The sequence below is a fragment of the Bos grunniens genome, chromosome 5 (genome assembly GCF_055505025.1).
Source record: "Bos grunniens cultivar Pamir isolate PY7600 chromosome 5, Bosgru_T2T1.0, whole genome shotgun sequence".
Lineage (NCBI taxonomy): Eukaryota > Metazoa > Chordata > Mammalia > Artiodactyla > Bovidae > Bos > Bos grunniens.
The window spans coordinates 88,566,998-88,582,330 of NC_141169.1; the positions used below are offsets into that span (position 1 = coordinate 88,566,998).

A 15,333-nucleotide genomic window follows, 5' to 3' on the forward strand; every position below is an offset into this window, starting at 1 on the left:
GAGGTGAGACGAATCTGAGCTGAAGAGCTGAGACCAAACCAAGGAAGTCTTCAGCACTGTTTGGAGAGCCATTTTAAACAGTGAAATTGTCAACGAAATGCACAAAAAATGTGAAAAATGTGGCACTAACCACGTGACGAAAGAACATTAACAGTGTGAGAGCTGAAACAAAAGGCAGAGTTATCAGCTTATTCTACCTCAGCTGGGAATTCATGTGTTGGGGGAACTCAAACTTTGCATTACTTTGCACATGTCCACAGAAGATAAGAGCAGCCCAAGAATTGACTTTGGGCATATAAACAAATTTTAACAAGTAGGCAAATTTGCCAATATGGAATCCTGGAATAATGAGGATAAATTGTATGCACACACACACATACATATACACATAAATATATAACTCTGTTTAACACCACACACTGACAATAGAGAATATATCAATACCCTCTTCAAGAACATTTCCCACCCTGGTGGCTCAGACAATAAAGAATCTACCTGCAATGCAGGAGACCTGGGTTCAACCCCTGGATTGGGAAGATCCCCTAGAGAAGGGAATAGCAACCCACTCCAGTATTCTACTGAACAACTTCAAACAGTCTAATCACGTGTAATCAGGGACCCATAAAGAGAAGATAGAACAGGTCTGAACTAATACTCAAAGAAATAATGGCTGAAACTTCCCCAAATTTGGTGAAAGACATAAATTTACAGATTCAAAATGGTCGAAACCCAAGCAGGATGATAAATAGAAAGGAAATCACATCAAAATGCATTACAATCAAATTGCTGAAAACCAATTAAAAAGAGGTCTTTAGTTCAGTTCAGTTCAGTTCAGTCGCTCAGTCGTGTCTGACTCTTTGCGACCCCATGAATCACAGCACGCCAGGCCTCCCTGTCCATCACCAACTCCCGGAGTTCACTCAGACTCATGCCCATCGAGTCAGCGATGCCATCCAGCCATCTCATCCTCTGTCGTCCCCTTCTCCTCCTGCCCCCAATCCCTCCCAGCATCAGGGTCTTTTCCAATAAGTCAACTCTTGGCATGAGGTGGCCAAAGTACTGGAGTTTCAGCTTTAGCATCATTCCTTCCAAAGAAATCCCAGGGCTGAAAGGTCTTGAAAGCAGCCAAAAAACAAAAAGAAATGTACTTTTTCTTCATTCATTTCAATGATCACTAACTCATCAGAGGTAAAATGAGTGTTCTTAGGAAATACAAGTACTGAAACATTGAGGGGTAAAGATTTACGGGACTTCTCAGGTGGCACTAGTAGTAAATAACCCACCTGCCAATGCAGGAGACGTGAGACATGGGTTCAATCCCTGGGTTGGGAAGATACTCTGGAGGAAGGCAAGGCAATTCACTCCAGTATACTTGCCTGGAGAAGCCCATGGAGAATGGAGCCTGGCAGGCTACAGTCCATGGAGTCGCAATGAGTAGGACATGAATGAGCGACTGAACACACACACACACATGCAAAGATTTATGTGTGCAAATTACTCAACTAATTCACAAAAAGAAATACACAGAAAAGGGTACAGCAAAGGAAGTTAAAATATTAACAGGGGAACTCTGGGAAGGATGTATGAGAGTACACTAAACAATCCTTGTGACTTTTCTGAAAAAAGTGTTGCTCAGTCGTGTCCGACTCTTTGTGATGCCATGACTGTAGTCTGCCAGGCTCCTCTGTCCACGGAAATCTCCAGGGAAGAATACTGGAGTGGGTTGTCATTCCCTTTTCCAGGGGATCTTCCCAACCCAGATATTGAACCCAGGTCTCCTGCACTATAGGCAGTTTCTTTACCATCTGAGCCACAGGGAAAGCACTGTGACTTTGCTAGTATTTCCTAATTCTGTCCACTGATGGAACTTAGAAGCAGTAATGCCCAAAAATGGTTAAGGTCTTAATTTCTAAATATTCTCTAAAAATTAAAAAAATGTTAAGGCTCCTTAAGTATTTGAACTGAGGGTTGGGGCAGGGAAAGTACAAATCTAGCCTGGAACACCTTATTTTGCCATAAAAGGAAGTGCTCTAGAAATGATGTGGACAGTGTTGAAAGAACACAGCAGCCAATACAGTGAAGGAGCTCTCAATCACCAAGTTGAAACTAATTGAGCACTAGAACAAAAAAAAATTACAGCTCACAAAACATCCTTGCGTCCCTACTGGTTGGATAAATAAAAGTAAATAAACAAAGGTACAGCTTTTCCTTAAGAGTAAAATTCTAATTTATGAATGTAGAAGGAAAGAGGGCAACAGAAAAGCAAGATCATGCAAACGTCATAATACTGTCTCAGGGCAAAAACTGCCCATGGACGCTAAAGTTAATAGCAAAAAAAGCAAAAAATCCTGCAGAGCTTCAAAAACCTGGGAGACATTTTAATCAAGTACCTAAGATTAAAACCACTAGTAACATACATATCAATATATTATACCTCACATAACTTCCCAGGAGACTCAGCGGTAAAGAATCCGTCTGCCAAAGCAAGAGACCCAGGTTCGAACCCAGGATTGGGAAGATTCCCTGGAGAAGGAAGTGGCAACCCTCTCCAATATTCTTGCCTGGGAAATCCCATGGACAGAGGAGCCTGGCAGGCTACAGTCCATGGGGTGGCAAAAGAGTCAGATATGACTGAGCGACTAACAACAATCTCATAAGATATACCAAAAAGGATACATTACCATGGTATTCTTAACAAAAATTCATATCTATATTTTCAGAGTAAGGAAATAAGAAAAACAAATAAGAAATATTTGTTTGGAGAGGCAAGGAAGAACTCTAGAAAGTTGAATCAGATATTGGAGCTATCAGTATGGACTCAATCCTAAAGGAAATTAACCCTGAATATTCACTGGAAGGACTGATGCTAAGTTGGAGCTCCAATATTTTGGCCATCTGATGTGAAGAGCCGACTCATTGGAAAAGACTCTGAGGAAGACTGAGGGCAGCAGAAGCGGGCAACAGAGGATGAGAAGGCTGGAGAGCATCATCGATTCAATAGACCTGAGTTTGAGCAAACTCTTTCAAGGACAGCGGGGACTGGAGTGCTGTGGTCCATGGGGTTACAAAGAGTTAAGACACAACTGAGCAACTGAACAACTTCAAATATACAAACAGAATACACGAACACTGAAAAGCTTTTTCTACAAAGGAAAACTACAAAAATAAGTTGAAGTCACAAGTTTATGGATACAAGCAGTTAGAACTCAACTTTATTGTTACAACCAATTTTTATTTACAGAATATAAATCTCTTCAAAAAGATACATTCCTTCATTTAATCAATGGTAAAAGGCCTTATTAAACGGAAATAAAGCCTAAACATCACTTATATTTAACAGAAATACAGATTCATGAAAAGTTTGTGAATATATAGCAAAAAATGCATTTTTATTTAAGCAGTTTACATGAATGAGGCTGTTTTTAATTTTATTCACTGGCAACCCCATTTTAACCACAGAACAAATTTTACTTAAATTAACAGCAGTAAAAATGTAAAAATTAAATTTGAAACATGAAAATAAACAACAAAAAACAGGAAGTATCTTCATTACCAAACAGATTACAAGTTCTCAGACACTCAGATACTTTCTGAGGCATATCAAATACACCTACCTCAAACGTTGCATTCATTTGAGAGGTATCAATACATTTTCAGTGCTGAGACTATTTGTAGCACTTACAGTATTTACAGAGCAGCATTATACTACTATGTTTCACATTTGATAAACACAAATTTAACCTTTATGCCACAATTTCCCAATTCAACATACAGCTAATGCAATGACAGTTATTAGTTTTTTTCTTCTGAAAATGATAAGGACATTATCATTTAAGAACATGGAATAATGCCAGGTCTTCTTTCTTAAAATAATAGTATATTTTAAAATCCAAATACTTCAAATCATGGAAACTTCACCCAGCTATAAAGCTTCCTAAATAGAATAGAGTTTAAAACTCTCCTCTTTGCAAATTCCACCAATTTACAATTACTTTAGTACACGGAAGTAACAGAAAACTTCCTCAGATTATTGAACAATAAAAATGTCAGTGTGTCACTACATAAATTAGGTAGCAGCACACCACAACCATGCAAGTGCTCTTATTTCCGCCACTGCTTTTTTTTGGGGGGTGGTCCTTTTCCAGTTCATAGAATCTAGTATTCATGGATATCATCAGATCTTGGTCTCTCTCTTAAAGTCCCTTCCTTAAGAGTTTTGAAATTTAACTAATGGAACAATTCAAATCAGCCAGCTTTTTCTTACTCTTCATTAACTAGTTCAAATATAATACTTAATGTTTTCAGTTTTTATAAACACTTTGTGTTTTGTCAAAATGATTAATGGTATTAATACCATTAATGGGCAAGATGTAAACAAAAATATGTCTACATTTAGGGATTAAGAGTATTTTACAGAGCAACTTTTTTCATAACTAGAAAAGTCATAGGATACATAATGAACACAGATTTTAACTGGCTGTTTGATAACATCAGTAAGTACAGGAAAAAGAAGAGAAAGCAGATTGCAGGATAGAACCCTACTAAAAACTTGAGTTCTGAATGCCTCAAACTCAAAAAGGTATTTTCTACAAGCACTACCATTATTTTTTCTATTCAAATGGTTGAAATCTGTCCATTTCAAATTATAATCCAGAAAGGAAAATTTTAGTGTAAAACCTGTTCAAAAAAATCCAATTCATCATGTAATATATCTTATTAATTTCAGTTTTTCAAGTACTCAAGTAATGCAAACTCAAGCATTTTCCTTTAGAGCAATACATTTACACACTAAACTTCAAAGATGGGGGGAAATTCATTTAAAATAATTGCTACATTTTTCTGTCTGAAGACACCAAACCCAAGACAAAACACTGTAATCACACAAATGGTATGTAACAGAAAAAAAAAAAAAAAGGTGGTTCCCTATAACTAATATCTTTTGTTAAAAAAAGAAACAAAAACAAATGGCCTTAATATGTAACTAAGTTTCCAGTCAAACACATTCTAAAATCTAACAAACCATATTAGAAAATTCAAAGCAAATCAATTTTGAAATAAAGATTAAAGTTGCTTTAGGACATCCTTATAATTCACTTTCCTTGGTACATAATAGTTACTAGCATTTGCCTTTTGTGTTGAGTGATGCAAGTTGCCGTCAATAACAAAACTTTCCTCCTAGCATAAAGCATTGTTAACTCTATTAACTGAAATACTGACTAATATTAAAAGTTTGTCTATATCACTTTGGAACGCAGTATAAAATGCTTATTAAAAGCAATGTAAAGCAGAAAAGCAAAATGATAGTTTTCTCATTTACATTATGAAGGATTTTGAAAATGTAAGAAAGAAATACCTATATAACTTTAAAAGTGGAGGTTTTTAACTTTTAATTCAGAGTGTTTAGGGGGAATTTTTCCTTTAAATCTGGAAGCTTTCATAATATGTTTATGAAGTTAAATATTCCTAGTTCAACAAAAATGGAATTAGCAGTCATTAAAAGAACAGTTCTATCTTTTTCTGTATTTTACAATCCCCTAATGAACAATTTCATACTTAGAGAAGCCAACTGAGATATGCTTAAGTTGAACTAGAAGCTATTATTTATCATCTCCCTTGTACATATGGGACTTAAGAATCATATTGAGATATATAAAAATTGAAAGTGTTTTTTTGGTAGGAAAAAGTTAACAGCCTTGAAAATAGAAAAGGGTAATACTTCAGTTTGCAATCATAAAATTGCATTTTTAATTTGCTTTAGTTTAGAATCATGACTCAAAGAATGGAATTCTTACAGGGTATTAATTTAATGCTTGCAAGAATCTAACCTCCAAAAACTAACGGCCAAATAAAGAATGAAAAAAAGTCATATTAGGCACTGATAGGCTAAACAACTAAGTACTGACGTTAACAAAAATGGATAACCCTATTTCCAGTTCCTCTTGTTATCCCACTGTACCGCCCCATCTGTTGGTTATTTCCAGTCTAAACCAAAGAGCTGGATCATTCCCTTACAGAAAAATGTCTACAAAAGGGAAGAGAATGCAAAAAACAATACACAATCTCATATGCAAGATACAATTCACACTAATTTACAAACTTTTATTTACACTGTTGTATATACATTCCAGGCAGACCTAGTTGATGAGTTTTGTGCTCATATTGATCTCAAATGATCATGTGAACAGTATGATTTACTACCACATCTCTTTAATTCCCAGAAAGCGGTGGTAGCATGGGGTCTGGAGGGAAAAATGTCAAGTATTACTGGTCAGGTAAGATCACACAAGTAGGTACGGAACAAAGGGGAAAAGAATTGTGGAATTCTGCTTGTTTAAGCATCCAGGCCACTATGGTCTACTGACTAACAATGAGTATACATGAATGCCACTTCTCTAACAACCATTTTCATATTTACAAAATGAGCTTACTATCAGTTATTAGGTAAGGCATTCAAGTTCCTTAACATAAAAAGGCAAAAGACATCTCAGCAAGCCACAGGACAAATTTTAGAGGGATGCTTTCCCTTGAGAATCCCTTAAATGGTCAATTCAAAGGGAAGCAATTTTGAACTCTATTATTAGGCTGAAGTATGATCCCCAAAACCTGCAAAGGAAGTGAGAACATCATGATACCCCAAAGAGTGGGAGAAATATCTTAAGTATCTTATTTTGTTCCCAAGATCCACTGCCTAGGGCTAAAGTGAGAGTCTTTATTCCCCTTTACATTCACTTCCTGAATCTCTTTGAACCACTTACAACGGTGTCACAGCGAGCAGCCATGCACAGTCTACCAGCAATGGCTCAGTGAATCTATTCAAAATAGTCTGAAGAATACGGAGGAAGATAGAAAAATGATCTCCTCTCCTCCCACCCTCTCCAAGATGTATACTGTTGCCCTTTTAGGAAGTCAGAAAGCAAAAAAAACCTCCAGTCCTACATATTCTTCGTTGTCCTAAGAAAACGTTCCAGCCACAGATGAAAATTCCACCAAAAACAATTTCTCAAGTTCACTCTTAACATTCTATAAAAAGCTATTAACTGTTTAATTGGTTCCTTTCCTTTAGTTAATTAGGTAAAATTCTACTGATCCAATGGTAATATGGTTTATAAAAACAGAAACGAACATTTGCAATGTTGGGGAGGTAGGAAACAAATCGTGGCTAACACTGTTACAGATTCAAACAGATTTTAAGATTCTACTCATGTAACTAGAATTTACCATTTTAAATGCCTGTGTTTCTACTTACTTTACCAGTTTTAAACATCTTGAGCTAATCCAAGTTATTTTAAAGCACTTATCTGAGAGTATAAGTCATTTGGAATAATACATCAGACACTCCATAAGATTTCTCAGAGGATAAATTTGCAGTTGCATATTCTGAATATGCAGATCCATTAAGCCAACCTTGTACATGGGCACTTATGTGACCAAAGTGTGCAAAGCTTCTCAGACTAATTTTCTAAGCAAAGTTAACCATGACTGCTCAACTCCACACAGCAGTCTTCAAAACTTGAAGTCTGCTTATCTATCCCAAAGACCCAAGTTCCTTCCAAATAATAACTGTCATCCTCTCACAAACAGACAAAAATAAAATCAAAAGAAATCAAAACAAACAGAAGCCCTCCTACCATGAGTATTTTTGCCTAATTCACACTGTTATATTAGATTTTAAGTGTACAGGATGTTCTAAATGTTCCTTATTTAATTCTTTTAACCACCTCAACTTATTTCTCTGAAACTACATGTTATCAAGTAGTAGAATGAATGCTGAATGAATGCTATCATTCTAAAGACACAGAAGCCAAACTAAAACATAAAGCCACAGTGTAAGGAATGAATCTGGAGAAGTAAAAAAGAATTAATCTAAACAACATTTTCTTGTTCCCAAATATTATAAGCATTCTACCTTTGTTTCAAAAATTAGTAACTGCTGTACTAGCTACTATTTAATAACAAACAAAATACAGAATATCCCAATAAGTGAAACAAAATTTTTGGTTAGAAACAAATTGATACAGTAAAATTTTAAAAACAAACTGTACCTTAAATGACCATATATAGTACATGAAAACATTATTTAATGCGGATTTTGGTAACAAAACCATCATATATCTATTCCAGGATTATATGGTAAATATTAATATTTATTCTGCCAGACTATGTAAGAAGAGGGAAATTTAAATTCTAAGATATTACCCCCTCCAAAATGCTTTCCAATACTTCAGAAAGATGTACCACTATCATAGACAGTGAATGTATTTCATTCTCCTACACAGGTATTTTTCTATGAACATTTTAAGTTATCTAAACCAGCGTCTGGCATTTCAAGAGTAAATGATTCATTTTACTTACAGTGTGTCAGAAAGGTTACACTAAAAACCAAAAATGTTTACTGAAATTAATCTTACTTTAAACATAACAAAAACAATATTTTCTCTGGAAATTTTTCACTGCTTACACTCAACAAACAGATGAAACAGATGAAAGTGGTCACAAAATTCATGTTAAATTTATAATAAATAATTCACATATAACATAGATTAAATTATAAAAGGATTAAACTGACATCTTTGTATCTTTTTGCCGATTTAACAAACTTCTAACCCACCACATACTGAAAGCAGTAGGTATATTTCTTGACATCATTCAGACTATTTTAAAAATAAATTGGTTGTTAAGAGGCATAATTTGTAAAGCAAGAAAACCAAATTAAAAGAATTTTAACAAATATTGACTTTTTGGAATTTCTTAAAGATCCACAAGCACTGTTCAGCTACTTAAGAATAATTAAAGTCTTCTTTACTCAGGCACTTTCAATGCAGTAACCTCAGGCTTCATTTTAAAGTACTGGTTAAAACGAACAACTGCATACCTATCAAGAAAAGAGAGTAACAACAGAATTAGAGCTAAAAACCTTAATCCTTCATTTTCACTCACCCTTCTAAGTTAAGTTTTAAAATTTAAAAGGACATATTTTTAGTTTATTGCACCACCTACTGGACACTTTTCTAATACTGAGAACATTTAACAGATTAAACCAGATTTCCTTGCAAACCAACTATTAAATGCATACAACTTTTGTAACATCTGACTAAAAACAATAACTACATGTCCCTTATGGATTCTAAAATGAATCCAAAATGAGTAGAGACAAATGTAATGCATACAATAAAATTAAACTTACCCAAGGAAATCAAAATCAATAGTGGAGTATTTGGCTTGAATCAAAGCCCACAATCCCCAAAAGAAATGAGAAGCCTAAAAGAAGGAAAGAAATATCAAGAATTATGATAATTGATTTCTTTTCAAAACAAATATCAAATTTTAAGTTTTTCCTCTTTCATCAACTCCATGCATATTTTCTGGATGCCTTTTTAACACAAAGTATCTACAACACAGGTAATACTGAAGTGCACAATTCTCTGTTGCTGTTGCTGCTGCTAAGTCGCTTCAGTCATGTCCGACTCTGTGCGACCCCATAGACGGCAGCCCACCAGGCTCCCCCATCCCTGGGATTCTCCAGGCAAGAACACTGGAGTGGGTTGCCATTTCCTTCTCCAAGGCATGAAAGTGAAAAGTGAAAGGGAAGTCACTCAGCCGTGTCCAACTCTTAGAGACCCCATGGACTGCAGCCTACCAGGCTCCTCCATCCAAGGGATTTTTCAGGCAAGAGTACTGGAGTGGGGTGACACTGCCTTTTACGGTATAATCAGAAACTGCACAATAATTTTGTATGTATGCTTTACTAAAATCTATTTCACTATTCACTTAGTGAATCTAAGAATTCACTTCCCAGGAAATATTCTATTGTAACCAGAAGTACTATAACTAGAAAAAAATTACTAGCTGTGTGGCTGTAAGCAACTTAATTAACCCCTCTGCATCTTTGTTTCCTCATCTGTAAAATGCAGGTGTGATCATTTATAATAAGAAATAAACATCTGATCTACATTCACTGTTTCTGGCTCATGGCTCCTTGGACTTTCCTAAGCATAAAGCAACTGGGAGCATTTTTTATATAATATCTGGTCTTTTGTCGTTGGTTCCTAAAATAGTTCCAAAGCCATAAAATTGAAAAGAATGTCTGGTTATTCTTAACAAGTCCCTTTCAACCACATGTTACTGAGGTGTCTTTTGAAAAGATGCTAAACTTGAGGGCTGGTTGCCAGGGGGAACCAACCAGGTGATTAGATGGTTGGAACTTTCAACCCCATCACCTCCGCACCTCAGGGGAGGGAAGAGGAGCTTGAAGACTGAGATAAATCAATGGCCAATGATTTAATCAATCTTGCCTCTGTAATGAAGCATCCATTAAAACCCAAAAGGAAGGGGTCTGGCGAGTTTCCTGATTTCACGAACCACAACCTATGCACATGCTGAGGAGGGGAGGGGTGTGTTCTACCCTACACTCCACGGAAGAGAAGTTCCTGAACCCAGGACACTTCCAGACCTCACTCTACCATACTTCTTCATCGAACTTTCTTCTGTATCCTTGTAATATCCTTAATGATAAACTGGTGAACATATGCAAACATTTCTCTAAGGTCTGTGAGCCACTTTGGCAAATTAATAGGCCCCAAGGAGGGAGTTGTGGAAACCTCCCATTTATAGCCAGTTGGTAAGAAGTACCAATAGCACCCCAAACTTGCAAGTAGCATCTAAAGGGGTGAGGGCACAGTCTTGTGGGACTGAACCCTGACCTTACAGAATCTGACACTATCTCCAGGTGGAAAGCATCAGACTTGAGTAGAATATGTAAGACACCCAATCACTGCCTGCTGAGAACTGGAGAACTGCTTAGTGTGTGTGTGTGTTGGGGGCGGGGGAAGGAGAGAACCACCTCAGAGCAACTAACAATAGTATTTACACCTGGCATACAACAAACATCCAATAAAATGTTAATTATTATAATTACACAAAACCAGAATGACAAAAATGAGGAAGACTTTAAAAAATGGTCTTCTTTCTATCTAAGGATATGTCTCAGGTATTGAAAGGTGCATTATGAAATGCTCTCCTTCTTTTGAAAGTCTAAGTCGGCGGTTCTCAAAGTGGTCCATGAATCCATGGAAGATTCTGAGGCCCCAAGCTATTTTCATTACAATACTAATATGTTACTTGTCTTTATGACTCTGTTTACATTTCCAGCAATGGAAAAGCAATAATGGGTGAAGCTCCTGGTTCCTTAACATAAGCCAAGGCAGTGGTACACTAAACTGTACTAGTATAATGGTCTTCCTCTTTACCACCACACACTCACAGTACAAATCCAGTCTCACTAAAGAATGTACTTTATGAAGCCATTAAAACTATTAATCTTATTACATCTCCACCCTTGAATACATGATATTCTGACATTCTGTGAGATGACACTGGAAATACACATAAAGCACGGCTGATGCCTACCCAAAGTATGAAGGCTGTCTCAAGGTAACACACATATGATTGAGTTGTGTGACCTAAACTTGCACAATTTTAATGGAATATCATTTTTACTTGAAAGAACAACTGACATATGAACTAGTTATTAGACTTGTGTATTTGGCAGACATTTCTCAAATATAAAAAAAGAGAACTTGTCATTTCAATGAAAATAACTGACAGTATTTGTTGCCAATGACAGACTTAAGACTATTCAACCTAAATTAGAACACTGGAAAATCTGTGTTCAACTCTGTGAGATTATCAGCTTCTCAATTAAGAATTTAATATTTTTCTGATATTGGCAGTGACATAAATAAGTGTAATTTTTCAATATATAATGAGATGTATCAACTTTGAGATGATTATACAACTTAATAAATGCATATTTTCCAAATAAGTAATGAATGACATTAAAATTACAAAATCACACACTGGTATAAGAGGTATTCAAAGTGTAAGATAAACAAAGGAAGTTTAATGTAATAGAGTACAAAAGTTAACTGATATGCTCAGATTAAACATTACTACTAACCTTTAAGAAACTATTACTTATTGAATTTTGGTGAAGCATCAGAAAAAAATATCCACAGTTCTTTGAAAAGGCAAAATACTTCTCTTTCCCAACAACATATGTGTGTGAAACAGGACTATCTTCACACACTTGAGAGAAAACAACACATTATATGAGATGAAATGCAGAAGCAAATATGAGAATCTAACTTTTGTTAAGCTAGACATCAGAGAAATTTGTAAAAGTATAAAATTATGTCTTTCTTCTCACTGAAGTGTTTTTTGCTTTGGAAAATAGTTATTTTTAATTTTTAAAAAGCTGTTTATGTTAATCTGAGCTTTTTAAAAATATATATATTTAGTAAATATTTTAAATTTAATATCCAAGATGGTAAATATTGATAACTAAACCATATAAACAAGATCTCATAGAAGTCTTCAAAACTTTTTTTAAAGTATAAAAGAGGGTAATGAGACCAAAATGTTTGAGAACCCTAATAATATAAAAAATCATCTGCAAATAGTATCTCTTTCTATTAGTCTGGTTCTGTAGTAGGAAAACTAAAATCAGGGGAAATTCTACACCTAAAAATAACATCAAAACAGCTCTCCCCAGTGTTTCAAGCACTGTTATCAACCGTATTTCTCAATTTTTATTCATACAGTAATGTAAAATAACTAAATGATTCTCTACTGCTGCTGCTGCTGCTTAGTCGCTTCAGTCGTGTCCAACTCTGTGGGACCCCATAGACAGCAGCCCACCAGGCTCCCCCGTCCCTGGGATTCTCCAGGCAAGAACACTGGAGTGGGTTGCTATTTCCTTCTCCAATGCATGAAAGTGAAAAGTGAAAGTGAAGTCACTCAGTCGTGTCCGACTCTTAGCGACCCCATGGCCTGCAGCCCACCAGGCCCCTCCATCCATGGGATTTTCCAGGCAAGAGTACTGGAATGGGTTGCCATTGCCTTCTCCAGATTCTCTACTAGAGAAGCATTATACATAGAACCTCACTTATTTTGGTAGGTTAACACCTTTTACAGGCTGAAAATGAAAAAATTATATTTATATTAGACTCCTATATGAATAAAAAGGAAAGTGAGGGAACAGTCCATTTATTATTTGCATTCTCAAAAATGGAAAAGTGAGAATACTGAAGTACAACTAATATAATAATCTGTGATTCTATGATTTACTAATACTATTTCTCTCAGATTTCAAAGTTACAGATATGTAAGTCTATCAAAGGGCATTTTAATTCCTAGGCCACCCACATATGTTGCCAACAAAAATTAGAAGCTTTATATAGTGAACAAACGACTTAAAATAAATTCTCAAACTCTTTTCTGAAAACCTCATATATAATTTTAATATATTATAAATAATACATATTTATATGTTTATAAATATATAATTATACAATATAACTTTACTTACAAAGAATCTGAAGTCTGCCAACAACGTGTCTAAAAACTCGTCAGAGCTTAAAAAACCCATGCATTATCTATTTGGTTTTATAATGTAAATACCTACTTTTGTTTGTCATCATCTCAACATTAATTGGAGAAGGCAATGGCAACCCAGTCCAGTACTCTTGCCTGGAAAATCCCATGGACGGAGGAGCCTGGTAGGCTGCAGTCCATGGGGTCGCTAAGAGTTGGGCAGACTGAGCGACTTCACTTTCACTTTTCACTTCCATGCATTGGAGAAGGAAATGGCAGCCCACTCCAGTATTCTTGCCTGGAGAATCCCAGGGACAGAGGAGCCTGGTGGGCTGCGGTCACAGAGTCAGACACGACTGAAGTGACTTAGCAGAAACAGTAATTAATTATAGTAAACAATCAATAACAAGTGAAGTCTTTTAATATTTAAGAGTCTGACCATGCCCTGAGGAATAAACATTTACCAACCATTTATTTTGGAGCTTCTCTGGAGGCTTAGCTGGTAAAGGATCTGCCTGTAACGCAGGAGACCTGGGTTTGATCCCTGGGTTGGGAAGAAGGGAAAGGCTACCAACTGCAATATTCTGGCCTGGAGAATTCCATGGACTCTATAGTCCATGGGGTTGCAAAGAATCAGACATGATTGAGTGACTTTCACATAATCATTTATTTATTTAAATCATCTACACCTCGATCTTATTACTCAAACCTCTTTTCCTCCCTTATCAAAACAGCCTTATAATGTATGTCAGTGCTATCTTCTTCATGACAAGTGATCAAGGGAGGAGGAGGAAAGAGTTTTTAAGACACATCCATAAGGAATAAGAGGGACTTGCCAGAAAATACTGGGAAAAGGGCATCCTAGGTAGAAAGAAATAATCTATACAAAAGCATACAAGCTTAAAACACCTTGGAGTGTTTATAAAACATGATGACTCTGCTAGAGGAGGAAGTGGGATGTGAGAAATACAGTGGGGAATAAGAAAATCTGTAGATGCTATCATTTGTATGTCACTCTGTAAACCACGGGGAGCCATAAAGTAGAAAAATGACACAATCAGATTCATAAATTAGATTCTAGTTATTAGAAAGATCACTTTTAAAACGTACAGTATGAATTACAGACAGAAAAAACCTAAAGGTGAAGAGACAAGTAAAGACTAACATAGGTGAGAGATTAAGTCCTTAATCATAGGTCATGCAATTAAGGAGAAAAGGGGTGCAATTCACAGAATTTCAGGAACCAAAAAAAAAAAAAAAAAGAACCTGAAAATAGAAAAGTGTGAGAAGAGGAACACTTGAAAGATAATTCCTTCTTTCCTGGTTTCAGAATACAACAACAGAGTACACATCATTTTAATTAAGTCAAAACAGTACAGTAAAGAATAAATAATGGGAAACAGGACAGGATGCTGAAAATAAAATTCAAGTTTGGACACATTGTGGTCAAATACTAAAGGGACCCTGGAGAGATACAGTCCAGATCTGGAGCTTGACAGTGGGAGGAAACTCAACTTTGGATCATTAAAAGAAAGGGCAGTAAAAGCCAGGGAACTGTATATAAAGTAGGGAATTCCCTGGTAGTCCAGTGACTAGGACTAGGCACTCTCACTGCTAAGGGTCCAGGTTCAATCCCTGGTCAGGGAACTAAGATCCCACAAGCTGTATGGCACTGCCAAAAAAAAAAAGGGGGGGGGGGGGGCAGAGCCCAAAATCTGAACACTAGGAAACACTAGAATGCAAGAGAATGAGAGGAAGAGTAAGAAGAAAGAATAGCCAGAGAAGCAGACAAGCAGGAGAGCACAAAAGAGGAAAACCAAGGAAAAATGGTACCACAAAAATTAACAAATAAAAAACTGGAATCAATGGGAAAATATACCATCAAATGCTATGGACAGACAAAGTAAGATAAGACTTAAGAGTTTTAACTGGATTTAGCAATTATGCCATTATTGTTAAGAA

The 15,333-nt window shown here is 36.0% G+C and overlaps 1 protein-coding gene across 3 annotated transcripts in view; it reads right to left on the reverse strand.

Annotated features, from left to right (window-relative positions):
* Positions 1-3,182: 3,182 nt before the first annotated feature.
* Positions 3,183-15,333, reverse strand: part of ETNK1 (ethanolamine kinase 1) — a 54,764-nt gene continuing 42,613 nt past the window's right edge. The window contains exons 7-8 of one of the 3 annotated variants that reach the window (XM_086404043.1): positions 9,185-9,258; positions 3,183-8,872 (exon numbers count right to left, since the gene is read on the reverse strand). In XM_086404043.1, the coding sequence (XP_086260169.1) occupies positions 8,800-8,872; positions 9,185-9,258 (147 nt within the window). In that variant the 3' untranslated portion in view covers positions 3,183-8,799. The remainder of the gene's footprint in view (positions 8,873-9,184; positions 9,259-15,333) is intronic. The other 2 variants (XR_015164886.1, XR_015164887.1) reach the window with 2 other exon arrangements.